The sequence below is a fragment of the Cavia porcellus genome, unplaced genomic scaffold, assembly GCF_034190915.1.
Source record: "Cavia porcellus strain 051 isolate PalLab524CR breed Dunkin Hartley unplaced genomic scaffold, mCavPor4.1 scaffold_25, whole genome shotgun sequence".
In the NCBI taxonomy this organism is placed as follows: Eukaryota; Metazoa; Chordata; class Mammalia; order Rodentia; family Caviidae; genus Cavia; species Cavia porcellus.
In genome coordinates, this window is record NW_026947508.1 from 49,535,914 (window position 1) to 49,557,671 (window position 21,758).

General features: G+C 42.6%; 1 protein-coding gene across 4 annotated transcripts in view; it reads left to right on the plus strand.

The window, feature by feature from the left end:
• Window positions 1-4,134: 4,134 nt before the first annotated feature.
• Window positions 4,135-21,758, plus strand: part of Ttc4 (tetratricopeptide repeat domain 4) — a 30,676-nt gene continuing 13,052 nt past the window's right edge. Inside the window, exons 1-5 of one of the 4 annotated variants that reach the window (XM_003464070.5) lie at window positions 4,284-4,470; window positions 10,568-10,685; window positions 11,340-11,501; window positions 16,230-16,307; window positions 18,737-18,861. In XM_003464070.5, coding sequence (XP_003464118.1) covers window positions 4,360-4,470; window positions 10,568-10,685; window positions 11,340-11,501; window positions 16,230-16,307; window positions 18,737-18,861 — 594 coding nt within the window. In that variant the 5' untranslated portion in view covers window positions 4,284-4,359. Of the gene's footprint in view, window positions 4,471-4,490; window positions 5,150-10,567; window positions 10,686-11,339; window positions 11,502-16,229; window positions 16,308-18,736; window positions 18,862-21,758 lie in introns of those variants that run through there. The other 3 variants (XM_013146249.3, XM_063236556.1, XM_063236555.1) reach the window with 3 other exon arrangements.

The window sequence follows — 21,758 nt, forward strand, 5'->3', positions numbered from 1 at the left end:
GTGTCCCTGGGGATGCCGAGGCTCAGAGAGGCCAAGTGGCCTGTCCAAGGTCACACAGTAAGTCTACTGGACATCTCAGCTTCCCTCTTTTCACACTGCAGGAGCAAAGTGAGGTGATGATTTGGGTGGCCCTTGGGGAAAGGAGAAGGAAAGCAGAGCCTCCTCCCACTCTGTGAACCCTGAGTGTGAGCCCCACTCCTAGGCCCTGGCCCTGCATTGACCACTGCTGATTCCAGCAGTCACTGGTGAGCTCCTAACCTGGCCAGGCCTGCTCTAGGTGCCACGGGTACAGACCAGAGCAGGATCCAGCACCAGGCCCTGGGCAGTGGCTCTCAAGCAAGGGTGCTCTTGACTCCAGGGAATATTCAGCAGTGTCTGGAGACATTTCTGGTTGTTGTCACTTGAGGGTGGCAATGCTATTAACATTGACTCCACAGAGGCCAGGGAGGCCGGTAAACGGCCTACAGTGTGCAGGATCCTCCTGTAGCAGGGCTCCCTGTCCACATTATCTAAAGAGCTACAGTTGAGGAGTTTTGGCTTAATGGAAGTATCAGGGACATGAAAGACACCAAGGGCATGGCAGGGAGTCAGGGGGGCTGTGGGGTACAGAGGACACACTAGGCCAGATGGGTTGTTGCCATGTTAGGGAAGGCTGCTCAGAGAACAGACCCCCAGGGCTTTGAAAAGATGGCCACGTGCTGGGCCTGTGTGCAGTGGAGCAGGGTGTGTGGACACCTGCAGGTCTGTAGGGCCGTGGAGTCCAGTGAGCAGGGAACAGCAGGGGATGGGACATAGCACGTAGGCCTCAGAGCTGTGCTGGGCGGGAGACTTCATCCAGGGAGCATGGAAAGGCACTGCAGGATGCTAAGCAAGGAACAGATGTGGGCAGATGTTGGCTTTAGGATGCTCTATCCTCAGCTAGGCTGTTATCTCAGCACTAGAGAGGCTGAGGATCCAAGAGGATCCAAGGCCAAGGCCAGCCTGAGCTACATAGAATTCAAGGCTAGCTTCGACTGCACAGCAAGGCTGTACCTTAAAAAAGAAAAAGGAAAAGGTTCCTTCCTTATGGGGATGCAATAGCCCCCTGGTGTTGCTGGGGGGAGGGAAGACTGCTGCAGATACTCTGGACAGGGCTCTGTCACTGTTCAGGCACAGTAACTTTACATATAGCTCTCAGCAGCTCCACCAGGGGGTACCTATCTCAAGGGACCCTTCTCTAGGTCCCCTGCAAGAGATGTACGAGGACATCCACTGCAGTGTCTGTCATGCAGGGGAAAGAGGCAGTCTGGTACTGTCCTTGGGGACAGAATGAGCTCCATGGAGTCCCAAGTGTAGTTAGAGGCACTGAGAGTCACACAGCACCTGGGGGACCTTAAACCTTGTGCAGGGTGAGAAAAGTACACTGAAAAATGTATGCATGAGCTGGACAAGGAGGCACATGCTTGTAAGGCCCATGTGGGAGGATTTCAAGTTTAAGTCCCACCTGGGCAACTTAGTGAGACCCTGCCTCAACATAAAAAATTTAAAAAGGGCAGCAGACGGGGCTCAGTACGAAGGCCCTGGGTTCAATCCCCACTACTGGAGATTACAGAAAAGTGACTTGGGATTAACAGATGGCATTGGCCTCTATAAAAGACTCCAGAGAGCTCCCTCATCCTTCCCACCACAGGAGGACACAGTAAAGATAGCATCTGTGAAGCACGAAACTTCACATCAAATCTGTCAGTGGCCTGACCTTGGACTTCCTAGGCCTGTAACCTCTTCAAAATCAATGTAGCTCCTAAGCCACGAAGTCTGTGGTGCTCGGTTACAACTGCCTGGTAGACTAAGACAGCTGTACTGCATTGAACTCAGCAGAGGTCAGAGATGGAAACAGATTTAGGGTTCAGCTTTAGCGAGGGGGTATGGTGAGACTCTATTGAGACATGAGCCCAAGTGGCTCTGATCTAAGCTCTCTTAGGGGATGAAACACCTATAAAGTTCACTGCACAATCATCTTCCCATGGGGAAAGCCATCTGCACAACCAATCCATGTTTGCAAACTGCCTCTCTGAGCCTAACTATAGGCCCTGTGGATCTTGGAAGGCAGGTCAGCTTTCTCACATCTTCCTGATAAGGATGCAGCGTAACAGAGCTCAAGAGGGCGCTGGACCTCGACCACAGTCATATGGTCATACATGAAACCAGTGGAAGTGTGTTCCTCAAAGGCGCCCCAACTCTCATGCCGTCTTTCTATCAGAGCGTGCTGTGTTCATTGGCCTTGGAGCAGAGGCTATTCATCAGGTCCATAACTGCTTTGGGTGCCAAGGTTCAAGAGCCCTGAGCAGATTGTTTCCTGTCTCTGAGCCTACTGGTACCTGTAAAATGGGTTCTTATCTCTCAAGGTTCCTATAGGAATCCAAAACTGGAAGCTGCTATGGTTGAATATAGTTTGTCCCCATCCCAACTCACCTTGCAGCTTTGTTCTCAAGGCAGCGGTGTTGGGAGGTATTTGGCTTGGGTGTAGCATTGTTCTAGCACTGTTCTCACAGTGGTCCACACTGGCACTTGCCCTGGGGTTTCTCTCGCACGTGCATGCTTGCCCATCTGCAGAAGCTGAGAAGATGCCAGTGCCATGTTTTTTGCACTCCCAGCATCACAGTGTAAACTAAAATAAACCCCTAGCCGGGTGTGGTGGCTCACCCCTGTAATCCCAGCACTTGGGAGGTTGAGGTGGGTGGACTGTTGCGAGAGTTCGAGACCAGCCTGGGTTACAAAGTGAGCTCAAGGCCAGCATGAACTGCATAGCAAGACCTTGTCTCAAAAATAAAATAAACCCCTTGTCAGTTTCCCAGCCTTAGGCACACTGTCATTCCCCAGAAAACAGTAAAACAGAAGCAAAAGCACTTTATGGGTTTTGCACTCGAGAACATGATGAAGTGGAGAATAAGGGAGGGAACCAAGGTTAAGAAGCAGGAGGGAGGACACGCACCCAATGCCTGCAGGTCAGGCAGCACTTGGACTACATGTTCTCCTGGACACCAGTCAGGAGGGAGACAGTCCTGGCCTGGAAGGCTCACAGTCATATCTGCATCATCCTCAGCCTTGCTCTTTCCTTTATGCCTCTCCAAATGACCAGGCTGCTCAGTGTCCCCACCCTCAGCCTGTTGTCTGCAGCCTACTGGCCAGTCCTTCACCTGGAAGCTCAGGCCTCCCCAAACAAAACAGCTCATGACCAACCCTCCCTGGCCTTTCCAGTGGCTCACTCTGCCTTCCCTGACCAAGAAGGCAGTCAGGCCCTCCAGCCCTACACACCTTGCTGGCCTCACCCCTTGAGTCATGTATGTGGTGCCCAGCCTGCCAGGCTGTCACACACTTCTATGCCCTCTGTACACCACCTTCTGCCACCTGACTCCCAGCCTTTTTCCTGAGTGCGAAGCCCTGCCTGCTCTCATCACCACCCAAGGCAAGGCTTCCTGGAAAAGCCACCTTCTGCGACTGCACTGTGCCTCCCAGTGACCCTGTGAGTGCCAGTGCAGGTGACTGCTGTGTGCTTCTCATTCTAGATGGGGCTAGGAACACTCCAAAGCTACAGCACCTGTGCAGGGCCCTGTGGTTATTTGCTGATGACCGGCTGGTTGCAAAAAGCCAAATGGGCCTGCCTGGCATAAACTGGACGCCCTGCGCCCTCTGCTGTGAGGGTGGGGCCGGGGTTAAGCTCAGACCAGCCACACCTCTCCTTGAAACTCTCCACAAGCTGCTGCTGGGACGCACTGCCGTGATCCCAGCATTCTGGGAGGCGGTGACAGGAGAATCACAAGTTCCAACCCAGTCCAGGCAACTTAGTGACTTTGTGAGACACTGACTAAACTAGAAAGGGCTAGGGATGTAGCTCAGTGCTAAGGCCATGGGCTTAATCCCTGCTACCACAACAAACAATCCCCCCCCCCCAAAAAAAAAAAAAAACCAAAAAAAAAAAAACCCCACCCTTCCACAAGGTTGCACCCGGCCTGAAGAAAAGCCGAGCCCTCAGTCACCTTCTGCCGCTTCCCGGGAGTCCCTGCCCTTCCCCAAGCCCGAGTCTCTCCACCCCGCGCGGGGCACAGGCGAGAAGCAGAAGGCGCTCCGTACATAGCGCCAGCTGACCAATGGGTGAGCCCATGCAGCGGTCGCGGGGACGCTGGGAGCCTAGGATTACCCCCGCTCCAACCCCAGCCTCTCGCTGGGCGCTGGGCGGCGGGGAGCGCTGGTCCCCGAGGCAGGCGGAACGCGAGGCGCGCGCTCTGGCGCGTTCCGGAGCACTAAAGCGAGCGCACGGCGCCGCCGGAAGTAGCGCCTGGCTGCTCGGGCCCGGGACTCCTGCGGGCGACCGGAGCGGCCATGGAGGGCTCTCAGCCAGACGCTGCGGACGACAAGGACATGGACGCTTTCCTGGACAAGTTCCAGAGCCAGCCTTACCGCGGTGCCTTCCACAAGGATCGGTGGGAGGAGGTGGGCGGTCCCCGAGGCTCTGCGCCTGGGCGCGGGAGCCGTCACACGTCCTAGCTCCGCGGCTGCCCTCCCGCCCCGGTCCTTATCGTTGCCAGCAGATGGGTGGATTCTAGCCGGGTGCTAACAGTTGGCCTGGACACTTTCGGGATTCTCTCTCTCCCTCTCTCTTCCTTCCTTCTTTCCTTCCGGCAGAGTCTCACTATGTAGTGCAGGCTGGACTTGAACTTGCGTGTAGCCCAGGGTGGCCTCGAACTCACCGTGATCTCCCTGCCTCGGCCTCCCGCGTGCTGGGATTGCAGAGATGCGCCACCATACCCAGGCCGTTTTAGGATCTTCTTAAACTCAGTATATTAAAACTGCAGGGAGTGCAGACAGGCTTGTGACTCCACCACTTGACACTAGGACATTTTCTTAACTTCTCTGAGCTTGATCCTTCATGTGTAAAATTGCTTTCCCTTTAGCACCAGTCACGTGGAGTTGTGGGAAAAATGAAGCGAGATGATAAGGGAGCAACACAAAAGCGTTCAATTAATGGCGATTACTACCTCCCTTGTAAACTGTTAGAAATGAAAAAATAAAAATGAAAGAAAGATAGCATTACCTGACATTCTCATTTTACAAAAGGGGAACTGAAGCCTGTAGAGATAAAGTGAATAGTGATCATCTGCAATCATGACAAGTAAGAAAACTGTGATGATGAGACATGGAATTAGAAATACTCAGAAGTCTTCGTTATTTTTTAAAATTAGTACATGTTTCTAGTACATAATTACAGTTATCGTGGGGGAGTTGACATATGTATATAATAGTTCTTAACTGGTTTTTCTCTTTAAAAAATTGCCTCCCGCTCCATCTCCTCCCTCTGTGCTTCTTCCAGCTTTTGGTATTCTTCCCGTTGGCAAAAGCTCTATTTTCATTTTTTTCCAGTTCTTTTCCATCTCCTTTCCCTTCTCTCCCTTCTGCCTTCCTCCATCTTTTGTTCTCCGTCTGTTTGAAAAAGATCACCCCTACTAGCTATTTATCTTTTTATCTTGCTCATATACATATGTGTGTATATTGAATTTCTCATATGAGAGAAATTGTGATATGAAGCTTGTGTGTCTGGCTTATTTCACATAATACTATGGTCTCAAGCTGCACCCGTTTAACTTCTCATGCCTCGAGTTTCTTTATAGCAGAGTAGTACTCCATTGTGTATAAATACCATGTTGTGTTTATATCCATTCATCTGGTGATAGGCATATAGTCATTTCCAGGATTTAACTACGGTGTTATAAGTTGGGCTGCTATAAACATGAGTATGCCTAATATGTCTTTAACTATTTTGGAAAGATACTTACTTGCAAGGGGAATAGCTGGATCCAGTGGAATTAATATTTTTTAGTTTTTTTGAGGGGTTGCCACACTGCTTTCCAAGTGGTTGTACTAGTTTGCACTGTGACCAGCAATGTAGAGGAGTCCCTTTTCCCCACACCTTTACCAACATTTTTTATTTGGGCCATTTTTTTCTGGAAAAAGATGGTATCTTTTTCCAGAATGTTGAATGTTGTTTTAATTTGCATTTCTGCAAATGGCCATTTTTTCATGTATGTATTGATCATTTTTACTTTTGAGAAGTATCTATACATTATGGTTGTCTTATTTTTTGAGTGAATCTTTTTCTTTTTGAGGGATCTAATTCTTTTGAGTTCTTTATATAATCTAGAGGTTAGTTGGCTAAAGAGTAACTGCCAAGATTTTTTCCGCATTCTGTAGGTTGTCTCTTCATTCAGTTAGTTGTCTCTTTTGCTGTATAGAAGTCTTTTAATTTGATATTATCCCCTCTGTTGATTCTCAGTATTCTTTTTTTTATTTTTTAAATTTTTAAAATTTTTTTAGTATTCTTGTGCCACTGGGGTTCTGTTCAGGAAGTCTGTGCCTGTGTCTGCAAGAGTTTTACCTATTTTATCTTGCAGCAGGTTAAGGGTTTCTGTTTTAGCATTTAGATCTTTGATCCATTTTGGCTTTAGTTTAGCACGTAATGAGGGACATGGGTCTAGACTCAGTCTTACGCATGTGGCCATCCAATTTTCCCAGCACCATTTTTTAAGAAAACTGTCTTTCCTCCGGCATTTGCTTTTGACTCCTTTGTCAAAGATCAAATAGCTGAATGTGTCTGGGTTGTGTTTGCTTCCTCTGTTCTGTTCCATTGACTGACACATCTGTTTTTTGTGCTGGTGCTATGCTGTTTCAATCATAGTAGCTTTGTAGCGTAACTTAAGACTTTGGATTGTGATGCATTCTGCTTTGCTTTTGTTATTCTGTTATGCTTTTCAGAATTGCTTTTACTATTCTAGGTCTCTTCTGGGTTCGTATGAGTTTTAGGATTTTTTTCTAGATCTGTGAGAAATGCTGTTGGTTTTGATGGGGATTGCATTAAATGTATCAGTTGAAAGTATAATAATTTTGATTATATTGATTTTGACTAAGAATAGGGGATAACTTTCTGTTTTTTTGAGTTTCTTTCTTAGAATGGTGTAATTTTCATAGTAGAGGTCTTTTACTCTCTTGGTTATTTCCTTACATTTTATTTTTTTGTCTTTTTGAAACAAGGTCTCGCTGTGCAGTTCAGGCTGGCCTTGAACTCACTTTGTAGCCCAGGCTAATCTTGAACTTGCAACTATCTGCCAGCCTCCGCCTCCCAAAGGCATGAGCCACCATACCCAGCAATGTAGCTTTTTTTTTTTCTTTTTGGGATGGGGATCAAACTCATGACCTCACATTTGCCAGGCTCGTGCTTGTGCTATTGAACTAAATTTGCAGCCCTGTTATTTCCTAAGGATTTTATTTTTCTTCATGCTATTTTGAACAGTATTGGTTTCCTAATTTCATTTTCAGGGAGCTCATTGTTAGTGTATAGGAACCCTATGTGTGTGTTTCTTTTGTATCTTGCTACACTGTTGAATTTGGTTATTTTAAGAGTAATTTGTGGAATTTTTTGGGTAAGTAGAGGATCATGTCATCTGCAAATAATGATACTTTGACTTTGTCCTTTCCTGCACATATTTCTTTCTTTTACTTGATTGATCTGGCTTTTCATGAACTTTGTGTAACAGGAATGGTGATTGTGGACATCCTTGTCTTGTTCCTAATTACATCAGGAAAGCTTTCAGTTTTTCCCTCTTTAATACGATGTTGGCAGTAGGTTAATCATAAATAGAGATAGGGTTCTTCTGTGTCTGTTTTCTTCGGAGTTTTGTCACGAATGGATCTTAGATTTTGTTAGTGACTTTTTCTTGCTTCTGTTTATTTAATGAATTACATTTATTGATTCCTGTATGTTGAAACATCCTTGCATCCCTGGAATGAATCCTATGACTTTTTTCATGATTTGTTGCATCCTGTTTGCTAGTACCTTGTTGAATATTTTTGCATCTGTGTTTTTTAGAGAGATTGCCCTGTAGTTCTTTTTTGGATCCCTGTCTAGTTTTGCAGGGTCATGATAGTTTCCAAGAATGACTTTGGAAGTTTGCCTTTCCTCTTAATTTCATTAGAGACCTTGAGGAGTATTGGTGTTAGATCTTCCCCCAAGTTTTTGTAGAATTTGGTGATAAATTAATCAGGTCTTAGGCTTTTCTTAGTTGATAGCTTTTAAAACTTACTCCTTCAATTTCATTGGCTGTTACTGGATTAATGAGGATTTTTAAGTGTCTTAGCTCAGTCTTGGTAGCTCACATCTCTCTAGGAATGTCTCCATTTCTTCTGAGTTCTCCCTTTTTTTTGACAGACAGGTTTGTGAAGTCGTTGTTAATAATCTTCAGGATTTCAGTAATGTCCTTTGTGATTTCATCTATTTTATTTCTAATTTCTTTGATTTGTGTCTTGTCTTTTTTGGGTTAGATTGTCTAAGGGTATGTTTGTTTTGTTGGTTCTTTAAAAAAGCAGCTCTTTAATGCGTTCTTTGTGTTATTTTTTTAGTTTCTGTTTCATTGATTTCTACTCTGATCTTTATAATTGCTGTTCTAATAGCAATTCTTACAGGGACCCTGGATTTGTTGTTTTTCTAAGTCCTTGAAGTGCATCCTTAAGGTTATTTGTTTGGGCTTGTTCTGTCTGTCTTTCTACTGTGGTCATTCACAGCTCTCATAGGACTGTTCTCATTGTGTTTTAATATAAGTTTTAATATATTGTGCTGGCATTGTCATTTAATTCTAGGAACTGTCTTATTTCTTCTTTAATTTTTTGTGACCCGTTGATTATTCAAAAGTGTGTTGTTTAATTTCCATATATTTGCATAATTTCTGTGGTTCCCATTGCTATTGCTTTCTAGTTTCATTGCACTGTGGTCTGATGATATGAATAATAAAATTTTGATTCCTTTGTATTTTCTTAGGCATGCTTTATTACCTAGTATGTAAAAGTGCTTTTGAAAAGAATGTATATTCTGTCATTGTCCGGTGGAACATTGAATATGTTTATTAAGTACGTTTGTCCAAAGGTTCAGTCTAACTCTGATATTTCTTTGTTGATCTATTTGTAGATTAAGTTGTGGTAAATCTGTTTCTGACAGATCAATTTATAGTATTGAGGTGCCCAATTATGATTGTATTGATATTTATCTACTCTTGTATGTCTATTAATGTTTTATAAAGTTAAGTACAGTGTAGTTTGGAGCATATGTTTATGATTGTTATCTTTTCCTGTTATATAAGTCTATTAATCTTTAGTGTCCCTTTTACTTCTTTTGATCAGCTTTGGCCTAAAGTTTTATTTTATTTTATTTTTATTTTTAAATTTTTTTTTTGTGATACTAGGGATCAAACTCACGACCTTGCACTTGCCAGGCAGGCGCTTATGCTGCTGAGCTAAATCCCCAGCCCTATTTTATTTTAATTTATTTATTTAGAGACAAGGTCTCACTATTCAGTTCAGGCTGGCTTTGAACTCTCAGCCATCTCCTTCCTCAACCTCCTGAGTGCTGGTATTACAAGTGTGGGCCCCCATGCCCAGCCTCTAAAGTCTACTTTAAAAACAGCATAACACTCTTCTTGTTGGGGCTCCCACTACATAGAATATTCTTTTTCTTTCTTTCTTTCTTTCTTTTTTTTTTTTTTTTGTATCAGGAATTGAACTCACAACTTCACACTTATCAGATGGGCCCTGAGCTATGTCCCCAGCCTGGCATATTATTTTTCATCACTTGATTTTTAGTCTACAAATTTCTTTTTGGGTTAAATGAGTTTCTTGTATACAGCATATCACTAGATGCATTCTGCTAATCTGTGTCTTTTGATTGGTGAATTGAGACCAAGTTATAACTCTAGGTGTTGACTCAATCCTATCATTGCAATTTCCTGTTGCTGTTTTCTTTTTTTTCTCTTCTATTTCATTGCTTGCCCTAGGGTGTACATTCACTCTGTTGGACCTTTTGGCTTGTTCTAGGACAGTGCTGGCGAATCTGGACTTGCTGTAGTAGACTGTATCATTGAAAGCTCCAAAAGGTTCACCACCATGTTGTAGGGTATCTTTGAAAAATTTTTGGAGTGTTGGTTTGGTAGTCATGAATTTCTTCAGGTGCTCTTTATCATGGAAATATCTTGTTTCTCCATCATTTATTTTGTGGTACCGGGGACTGAACTCACGACCTCATGCTTACCAGACAAGTGCTTGAGCTGCTGAGCAAAATCCTCTCCATCAATTTTGAAAGATAATTTTGCAGGATACGTTAGTTAGTTGTTTTCTCTTAGGCCTTGAAACACTTCCTTCCAATCTGTCCTTTAAGGTTTTTGTTGAGAAGTCTGCTCGAATTCTAATAGGTTTCTCTTTGTGTGATGCCTTGCTTTTGTCTAACAGCTTTTGTGATTCTATTTTTGTGTTGAAGTTCTAGTTTTTGGGTTTTTTTTGTCTTTTTGAGACAAAGTTTTGCTATGCAGTTCCGACTGGCCTTGAACTCACAGCAGTCCTCCTACCTCAGCTTCCCAAGTTCTGGGATTACAGGCGTGCACCACCACACCCAGTTTAAATTCTAGTTTTTAAATTATGATGTAGCATGGAATGTCTTTTTTTTCCCCCAAGATCAGGCTATTTAGGGTTCTAAGTCCATTCTTTTAAAATCCAGGAGTTTGACAAGATTCCCTTATTTATGAAGAAGTCGCCATCAGAAGTTGATCCCAAGGAGAATCCTGACTTGGCTTGCCTCCAGTCAATTATTTTTGATGAGGAGCGATCTCCAGAAGGTATCTTACGTGACTAGCATTTGCTCTGTGTCTCCATTGTATTGAGATAAAATACATGTTAGAAAGGATGACCTGGGGCTACCTTGTCACCAGCCATCCTTCGTATACTTGTTTGGGTACTTGATAGTGCTAGGCCTTAGAGATAAATAAGATATAGTTCCCAGCCCAGGAAGAAGCTAAGTTATCCTAAAGAATTGGTCCAACTGTAAGTGACAAGTGTCAACAAATACGCTATAGTCATACTGCAGGCTGTTGGAAACTGAAAGGGCAGAAGTGGGTTCACAAGTCAGGAATTTGCAGCCCCGAGAATGAGACAGCATAACAAAAGCAGAAGTATCATTTCCCTAGTAATGTTTTTTTAAAGAGGTTCTTTTTTCAAAAACTAGGATAAGCTCTTTTATGCTTCTTTTTAATCTGATAAGTGCTTAGTAATGTGTCTTGTTCGGGGTTTGTAATTGATTGTAGCATTAAGTTTACACAGTATGGATTCTCCATATTGATATCCATTTTATTGTAGCACTAATTTTGAATTCTTCCTTGTTGTCTTCTCTTTGGTTTGTCATATATTACTTTATTGGATGATTTAAAATATTTTAAATGGACCTTCTAAAACAGGAAATAGTGACTATTTTCCCACCCCCTTTTTTTTTTCAGAGCAAGCGAAGACCTATAAAGATGAGGGCAATGACTACTTTAAAGAAAAAGACTATAAGAAAGCTGTCATTTCATACACTGAAGGGTTGAAAAAGAAATGTGTAGATCCGGATTTGAATGCCATTCTTTATACCAACCGAGCAGCAGCACAGTACTATCTGGGTAATTTATTTCATTATTAAGTGCTTTCTAAGGAATTAGCTCACTGTAAAAGCCACTGTCATGACTAGTAGAGGGTTTAGGAATATGTGTGAGGGGGTGGGGTTCATATCAGAAGCCTCGTCTGAGGATAGTTTATTCTGTTGAGTTCTCATCTTCCAGATAGACATGATGAGAAGGGAAACATTGGATTGTGTAATTTTTACTGACCAAAAAATGGCTTAGTCACTCTGGTAAGATATTTGATATATGAATCAATGTATTCCAGGAGTTTTTTGGTACTGGGAATCAAATTCATGACCTTGTGCTTGCCAGGCAGGTTCTATGCCACTGAGCTCTATCCTCAGCCTACTCCAGGATTTTTGAGCCCAAATGGTTCTTCTCTTTCAAAAAAATATTGGATTTTTTTTTTCTGGTCTTTTTCTTCTCAAGGATGCAGAAGGATTAAGACAATAGAGATTTTTAGGTGAGTCTAAGGGGAATTGCTCAGAGTATTCTGTGCAACTCTTGTGGTAAAAACTATTTCTTGGAGGAAGTTTGGGAAATGCTGCTTCTTGGTTGGAGATTTACAGTATACATTAACATGTCAAAGGCACTGAAACAGAGAACAACAAGGACTTCATCCTGGGTTTCTTAAGTTTGTTAAGCCTTCTCTTTGGGTAACCCTAGCACCCAGGCAGAACTTTGGGAAATACTGATTGCTGGTGACCTCTGGGTAGGACCAGATACCCATTTCTTACACAGGGTTTAGAGAGCACTGAGAGCGACCGCAGGCATTTCTGAGGGGCCAGCGCAGGTGCTACAGTCCAGCTGGAGTGAGTCTGGAGGAGCTCATCACAATTTGAGCAGAGGTCCTGCCCAGCCAGGTCTGCTTAGAGTATTTTCTTTCTTACCAGGTCTCAGTAGAAAATTGTAAAAGTTTTGAGCAGTACAGAAATTTAGAAATTGTCTGGGCCAACAAGCCCCAAATTTTATGTAAGCCCAAAGAAACCTTTTGATTACTGCCAGAACCTATACTAGAAACTTGATTTTCTTTTTGTTTTTTTGTTTTGTTTTGTTTTTGGTCTTTTTGAGACAGGCTCTCACTATGCAGTTCAGGCTGGCCTTGAGTTTACTTTGTCACCCATGCTGGTCTCGAACTTACCATGATCTTCTTGCCTCAGGTCCCCGAGTGCTGGGCGTACAGGCATGTATCACCATGCCTGGCTATTGAAACTTGATGTTCTAACTTCTGGAGGAATATGTTTTTTTTCATTCACCAGACATACTGGAGTTGTTTTTCTGGGCTAGACATGTTTTCACCAAGATGAATAGGACCTGACCTTTCCCTAAAAGAGTTTCATTCTTCTACTTATTTATTCAATAAATATATATTAAGCATTTACTGTATTGTAAGTACTATACTCAGAACAAGAGCTGTATAATTCCTGTCTATGAGGAACTCAAAAGGATACAATAAAATCAAAAGCATCTTGGAAGAAAAAAAAACTGCATGTACTCCTAAAGGAGTAGGTACATAATAATAACCTTTTTATTTTTATTTTTATTTTTATTTTTTTGTCTTACTGAGACAGAGTCTTGCTATTCAGTTCAGGCTGGCCTTGTGCTCACTTTGTAGCCCAGGCTACAGTGATCTTCCTGCCTCAGCCTCTTGAATGCTGGGATTGCAGGCATGTGCCACTACTCCTTTATTTTTTATTTTGAGTTGGGTCCGGCCTCAAACTTGCAATCTTCCTGCCTTAGTCTATTTGCCTAGCTAGAATTATAGGTCTGCGCCATGGCACTAGATTTAAACTTACTCTTGACTTGCATCACTGTATGCACATAATTTAAGTAGTCAAATAGTTCTGTAAGTCATGTTTGAAAAGCATCAGTCCTTTAACTACTGTTTTCTGCTTCCTAGAGGCAAATATTTACAATCATTTTAGCCATTTCTTTTTTTTTTTCTTCTTTTGATACTGGGGATCGAACTCATGACCTCACCACTTGCCAGGCAGGCGCTTATGCTGCTGAGCTAAATTCCGGCTCTGCTATTTCTTTTCATACTACTGAATTATTGTTATGCTGCTGCGTTAATGTTTCACTTTTGGGCACTGGCCATTTTTTCCCTCCCAAGGAAGTCAGTGCTGTGCTCTCTCCCCACTGCCCCACAGAGCCGTGCAGAGCCTGTCCTGCAGTCTGCACCAGGGTGTTTGGGCCCTTGTGGTATTCGGTGTTTTCACTTACGGTCATGTAAAGGATCATCTCAGCTGAACCATGCTGAGTGTTTTAATCATTTCCTGTTGTAATAAAACTTTTTCCCAGTTCTTTAGCAGCTGTCTTAATTATTGTATTTGCTTGGTTTCCACCATGCTTATGCCTTCTTCATTGTAATGGGTGGCGACTCTCTGGATCCTTGTGCCCCACTCCAGTGTGGACTCGCTGCTCTTGGGCCTGAGGGCATTTCTGTCACCATGAGACACTTCACTAGCTGTTTGTGTGTTTGCTTCCAGTTCTCTCAGTCCCACAATTTGTCTTTCTGGGTGCACTCCAGTGTTTTGGGAACACGTTCTTCTGTTTCTTCTTGAGGAAAGAAGCATTGGAAGTAAATTTCTTGGGGCTGGGGATTTAGCCGAGTGGCATAAGTTCCTGCCTTGCAAGTGCATGGTCGTGAGTTCGATCCCCGGTACCGCTAAAAAAAAAAAAATGAAAGTAAGTTTCTTAAATCTTGTATGTCTAGGAGTACTTTTAGTTTACTCTCACATTTATTTGATTTTTTGGCTAAGTACAGAATTTGAGGTAGGGATCATTTTCCTTTAGAATTTACACACACACACACACACATGTGTGTGTGTGTGTGTGTGTGTGTTTTTTTTTCCCCTAGCTTCCAGTATTGTTGAGAAGTGTAAAATTGTTCTAATTCCTAATTTTACAAATGGTATTCTGGTCTTTTTCTCCTTGAAAGCTTATAGAATTTTTCTTTTACCTTCAGTGTGCTGAAACATTGTGCCTTGGTATGGTCCTGTGTGTTGGGTATTCAGTGAACCTTTTTGGTTTGGAAACTCGTGTTTTTACGAAGTTTATTATAAATTATTTCTTACTTTTCTTTCTGTGTTTATTGTTTTCTCTTTTGGGAAATTCTGGTTGTTGGTGTTTTGAGAGCCAAATAGTAGAATAGAGCTAATGACTGGACATTTAGTATTTGCTTTGCTAGACTGTTGTGCAGAGGTCTTCTCTTTTTATTTCCTGCATAAAATAAGCACTCAGACTTTCACAGAATCAAAAAAGAATAGGCTGCAGCAATAGCAGAGGTGTGAAAATACAGGAAGCCGACTACTTGGGTTTTCAGCCCACCTTCACTCCCACTTCCAGGGTACCTGGTGCCATCAGTTCCCAAATCCTGAGTGCTATGTTGTTTCTGAATATAGTTTAGTAGTCCTTAGGCTTTATTCTGCTTGTTTAAAATTAAAGTTTGCGCCAGGAATTTAGCCCAGTGGCATAAGCACCTGCCTGGCAAGCACGAGGTCATGAGTTTGATCCTTGGTACAAAAAAAAAAGAAAGTTTGCTTGTTCATCTGTTTTTGGTTTTTTGAGAAAGAGTTTCCTTGTGTAGTTCAGACTGGCCTTGAACTCACTATGATCCTCCTGTTTTATCCTGCTTTAGCCTCCCATGTACTGGGATCACAGGTGCATGCCACAATGCCTGGTTTAGAATTAAGTTTTTTCAAGACAGTGTATCAATCAGTTTTTGTCTCTTTTTCACCTTTTAAAATGTGATCTGTGTTCTTCGTGTTATCTTTGTCTCTTGTGAGTTTATGGTTTTTGGGGTGTCAGGAGGGGTTCAGTTAAATGCACATGTTCAGTATATTACCTTTAACCAGAAGTTTTGGGAGCTCTTGTGTTTATAAAAGACTGTAAAAACACTCAGGAATCCATGTGATAGGCCACTTGGCACCTGGGAATCACAAAGTATGTAAAACTTGTCCATTTACAGGAAATGTTTGCTGACCATTGGGAGACAGTTTAGAAGTGAAATGTCTTACAGGGAAATACTAAGCCATTGAGTAGTGTTTCAGGTAGAAGCTGGAAGATGTGAGCCTGCCCAACTTTTCTTCTCATTGGGTAACTGTCCTGTGTTCTATAATTAAAGTAGTTCTGTAGTTAACAGACTTTTATATTTATTCTTGTGCACTTATTCAAATATTTTTGAAGTTAATTTCCTGGAAGAAAATTGTTGGGTTAAAGTATATGCACAAAGTACACACTAGTTTGATTTCTAATTTACTCACTTGTTTTCCTGGTGCAGACCAGCAGTGGATATTATCTGTCCTTAATTTTTGCCAACTTGATGGTGATTTTCATTTCCTAATCACAAGTGGGTGTGAATGCTTTTTCACATGCTCACTAGCAGTTATAGTTCTTTTATAGATTAACTGGTATTGTAAACATCCCCAAGGTTCAGGAAGTACAACTATATATATATATTTTTTTTTTTTTTTTCTTTTCTTTTTTTTTTTGTCTTTTTCGTTTTTATCGGTACCAGGGATTGAACTCACGACCGCCTGCTTGCAAGGCAGGTGCTTATGCCGCTGAGCTAAATCCCCAGCCCCTAACTATATATTTTTTAAACACAGTTGCTGTGGTTTACGTTTCTCCTAGATTGTACAAGAATATCTTTGTCAGTGCATACATATTTTGGATAGATTTTGATTTCAAAACTTGTTTTTTCTTTCACTACATGACTTTTGCTAGGCAATGTTCGTTCTGCTCTAAATGATGTGATGGCTGCCCGGAAGCTAAAGCCCCACCACCTCAAAGCCATAATGAGAGGTAAGTCTCACAGAGCTGCAGTCCTGTAATTATTGCTGGGAAAGCCAGCACTCTCTGTACCTAAAACTGACATTTAAAGCTTTGAACTCACCTTACTTTTGTAATCTTGATATTAAGTTCCTATAGCTTGTCAAGAACAACATGCCATTTTAAAAGAATCCCTCAGAGGGCTGGGGATTTAGCTCAGCGGCATAAGCGCCTGCCTTCAAGCAGGCAGTCATGAGTTCAATCCCTGGTACCGATTAAAAAAAGGAAAAAGACAAAAAAAAAAAAAAAGAATCCCTCAGAGAATAATCTAACCCTTTATGCTGTAAGAGTTTGTATAGAATTTGAAACTCCTCATTTTAAACTAATAAGGAAAACAATTAATTAAAACAAAGCAATTCCAAAGCCACATTCTGATATTTTTCCAGGTTAGCTGAATGAAAGGCAAGATTTTCAAATGCCATGTTAATGTTAATTAAAAGATAAGTTATAAGACCTTTGCTGTTAACTCTGATGCTGAGATGTTCCCAGATTCTTTTTTCTCTTGTCGTCTGACCTTTCTCTGTAATCATTGTGCTGTTATTACGTTTATTCTTTACCTTTTCTTTTCTTTCTTTTTTTTTTTTTTTTTTTATTGGTACTGGGGATTGAACTCACGACCGCCTACTTGCAAGGCAGGTGCTTATGCCACTGAGCTAAAGCCCCAGCCCTCTTTACCTTTTCTTTGAGAAGCTCATAGGTGCTCTACAAACTTTAATTTATTCATCTTATATCTCCCCTGTATTCCCATGGACCAGCTTAAAATACTTTACAGTTATGCCTCTGTAGTGTCCATGGCTGGAGGATGGTAAGCAGGTCCATGTCCCTCCCTCAGCTGTAGAGAAAGGAAGTACTGGATAAAGATTGACATGTATAGTCTGTGAAACTAGCCTCAAGGAAGAAGTCTGTAATCCTTGATTCCATGGTCAGTTTTACCTTTTTATTTATTTTTTTTGAGACAGGGTCTCACAACTCCTGGTAACCCTCATGAGTAGTGGGACGGAGGTGTGAGCTACCACACCTGGCCAGTTTTCTGTGATCTTATTGTGACACCTACTCTGAGTGTCAGTTTGCTTATCTCTGGAAGATGGGATTAGACTTTTTTTTAATTGGAGGGCACCAGGCATTTAACTCACAACTTGATGGTTGCTAGGCAGGTGCTGTACCACTGAACTAAATCTTCAGCCCCTAGACTTTTTTTTTTGTATTGGGGGTTGAACTCGTGAACTTGTTTGCTAAGCTCTGGACTCTTTTGAAATCTAAACCTTTAGAGCTTTATAATTCTGATACTGACAGCTGTGGAAAGCCTGAAGAAGCTAGAGAAAAATGAACATGATTGAGTTAAAACCATTTTCCCCTTGGTACTCAGAATCAAACCCAAGGACACTCTATCACAGAATTACATTCCCAACCCTTTTTGGTTTTTATTTTTGAGACCGGGTCTTGCTAAATCCCAGTTGACCTCAGGCTTGCAGTTCTACTTCAGCCTCCTGAGTAGCTAAAATAATAGACATGTACCACTGTACCCTTTATTACACTTTTTTTTTTCTTTTGGTCTTTGAGATGAAGTTTTGCTATACAGTTCAGGCTTGTCTCGAACTCTCTTAGTAGCCCAGGCTGCCCTGGAACTCGTAGCAATTCTTCTGCCTCGGCTTCCTGAGTGCTGGAATACAGGTGTGTGCCACCTTGCTGGGCAAAACATTATTTTTTAAAAACAGGACAAGCCGTTTGAACTGATGGCCTTGAACAAAATTAGAAAAGGCATAACATGATTTTTGCTTTTCTTTTTGTTTCTTTTAAGATAGAGTTTTTTTGGTTTTTTGAGATACGGTTTTACTGTGTATTGCAGAGTGGCTTTGAATTTACTTTGTAGCCCAGACTGGCCATGAACTTACAGTGATCCTCCTGCCTCAGCTTCCCAAGTGCTGGGATTATAGGCATGTGCCACTATCCCTGACTAGCAACACATCTTTGATCTTGCTGCTATCTTGATGAATGCCTTGATAAATTCTGCTTATCCTCTATGTTTAAAATTCATCTGAGATAGACTATTTTTCCCACTTGTAGATGAGAAACCTGAAGCTCTAAGATTCTCAATACTTTGTCCAAGTTTTATTCTTATTTCCAGCCCATATCCCTCTGGATTCCAGATCCTTTGTTCTTTGCCACTAAGCTATATCCTTCTCTTCTTTTACTGTGCTTAATGCTAAGGAGGCTTGGAGGAGTTCTGAGCTTAGTGAGCACTAGCGATATTTCTGACTACGATGCAGAGAATGTTCTTGCTTGTCTGGGTACTGACGTCCAAGGCCTTAGCTGCTGCCCTCCTTCCAGGCAGTTGGCTGGTAGATGGGGTGGGCTGGCCCATGGGTACTGTTCCTGGACCCTAAAGGCTATGGTTTCTCCAGGTGCACTGTGCCATCTAGAACTGAAACACTATGCTGAGGCTGTGAGCTGGTGTGATGAAGGGCTGCATATAGATGCAAAGGAGAAGAAGCTTCTGGAAGTGCGGGCTAAAGCAGACAAGCTGAAGGTTGGTGATAGTGGGCAGACAATTGCCTTTACTAATTAGCACTAATTAGAGGCTGAGCAAGAGAATCACTGTTTGAGGCCAGCCTAGGCTACATAGCAAATTGAAGCCAATCTGAACTGCATAGCAAGACCATATCTCAAAAAAAACTAAAACAAGCAAACAAACAAACCCAAGTAACAGAGCATTAATTAGCATTCACCATGTTGTCTCTCAGGTTACTATAAAGTTTTTCCCCTTTAAAGACAAAACCTAGGCCCTAGGGATGTGACTTGGCCCTAGGTTGATCCCTGGCACTGAGAGGAGAAAAAAGACCAAACCTAAAGCAGCCCCTGTCCTTGGAACTCGGGAGGGCGCAGACACGTTGACAGAAGCGAGGGAGGCAGAGGTGGGTAGCAGTAGTGGTGCTGACCTTGCCCTGCCAAGCCCAGCTATAGATGGAGAGTAGAGAAGTTTGGAGAGGGAGGTGATGCCCAGGCCTAATTGCAAACACTGCGCCAAGGCTTACCGAGCTGAATGCTGCTAGGGGAGGAGAGCTTTGCAGACAGAGCCTCGAGAGGTGCCACAGTGGACCTGTGCTTGCACACTGCTTTTGCCTTGGATGAAGTGGACAGACTTAAAAATTCAGATATTTCTGAATTTTTGAAAATGGGAACATTATATATCCAAAAGACTGGTAAGGATTAAATGGGAGCATGTGTGTAATTTTCTTTTTAGCACATTTCTGAGCGTATAGCTAAGACCCTGAAAAGTGGCTATTAGGATTTGAATAAATAGGAAACAACATTGAGTTCCAGGCTGTAGCTTATCTGTGTACTGTTCATACCTCTTAAAATAGAGAAGAGGAGCCAGGTGTGGTACATGCCGTAATCCCAGCACTCAGGAGGTTGAGGCAGGAGGACTGCTGCAAGTTTAAGGACATCTGGGGTTACGCAGTGGGTTCAAGGCCAGTCTGAATTACAGCTTGAGACCCTGTCTCAAAAAAATTGAAAAAGGGGCTGGGGATTTAGCTCAGTGGCATAAGCGCCTGCCTTGCAAGCAGGCAGTCGTGAGTTCGATCCCCAGTACCAATAAAAAGACCAAAAAAAAAATTAAAAAAGAAAGAGGGCTGGAGATATAGCTCAGTGGTACAGCATCTGCCTGGCAAGTGCGAGGTCATGAATTTGATTCATGGTACCAAAAAAAAAAGTGTGGGGGGGAAAATAGCTAACCATTTAAACAAAACCTTACTTTTTACAATGCTATACAATTCCCATCATTAGACACCTGCAAAGTGCTGTTGAAATGTATCTGGCATATATCTACTAAAATGAAAAAAACGCAGCAGTAATCGCTGAAGAGTATTAATATGAAAAACCATACCCAACATTTAGAAGGTATTTACCGTGTATGTGTTCTAGGCACTAGTTTAAGTTTTTCATGTATGTTGAACCAGCCTAGAGCATAAATTGGCACTGTAAAGTAGGAACTATTCTAATCTTCCTCTTACTAGTGACGTAGCACAAGTGCAGGGAGACAGGAAGCCACTCACTTACACAGCTGTGGTGAAGCAGGACTTCGGATCCAGGCAGACACCCCAGGCTTACATCTGTGCACCCTGCCTCATGGGTCTGTTCAGGGCAGACCCCGAAGCTCCCTTGGCCTCCTGATGCCTGGTCTGTTGCTTTTCTCAGTGCTGGGCCTGTGGAATGGAATGGAATGGCAATGCTGGGCCTGTGCCCACTGGCGGCCTTCAGCTTGTCCTAAACAGGAAGCTGGAAGTCATTCTGGTCAAACGAGATGCAGAAAAGGTAGATATCTGTGGACCCTTGTGGCTCAGTAACAGAAATGTTAGCCTTGGTGATTGAGTGTGAGTCAGAATTTTATGGGAGCAGAGTCAGGAGGGCTGATGTAGAAGGCTGTCACCAAAACCTCCACGGCCTAAAAAAGGCTTCTTGGTTCTGTATCACAAACACATTTAAAGGGTGACTTCAGGGCCCCAAAGCCTAGCATCACTTGCTGAATAGCAGTATTCTTCTGTGTCTGGGTATACGCTGGTGCTAGGTTCCTGTGTGTGAAGCAGTAGATCTCATTTGGCGCCATTAATACCAAAGTAGACAGGAAGGTGATGAATATTACCAGAGATAAAAGTGAGTCATTTTTTAAATGATGAAAGAATAGTAATTCCCTGTCCTGCTAAAAGAATGTAAGAATAGTGATTGTTAATATATAGGCACTGATAACAGCTTTAAAATAATGAATTAAAAATCGACAACTGAAAAAAGCCCTAAGTCCACAAATGGATGGACATAACAGTGTCCCCCATAGAGTATATCGAGCAGGTAGATAAGAAATAGAGGCTGATACTAGTAAAAATGGTGTGCTAAAGACCTTGAAAAGTTCTCTCTTCCATAAAACCCGTGAGAAAACTTGCAAAAATTGTCAATTAACTTTTAAAACTAGAAATGAACTGGAGACTTTTAGCAGTCTAGGGAGTGTTTAGTCAAGAAAAATGGCCAAGCTCCAGTAAAAATAGCAAGTCTGTGGCACTTTAATTTGATCTTCCCAGCTCACCCTCCACAGTTCCACAGTACCCTTGAAAGACAATAGCCCAAAGTCATGATGAAAACACAAGACCTGGCAGCCCCTAAAGGAGGCAGGAGCCCCTTCAGAGCTCCACTGCCAGGGAATGTCCATTGACCTGTCCAGGATCCACTCACAGACTGTCTTACATGACTTGTCTGGGAGCTTGCCCAGCACCGAAAGCCTTTTCACATAGGATATGGATGTGTGTGTTGCGGAACGGGGTGGGGTTGGGGGTGGGGGTGGGTATAAAAAACCATTAGAAGCAATTAAGAGTCCAGCTTCCTGAGGCAGTGGATAGCAGTGAGACAAACAATAGGATTATCATAAAGTTTAAA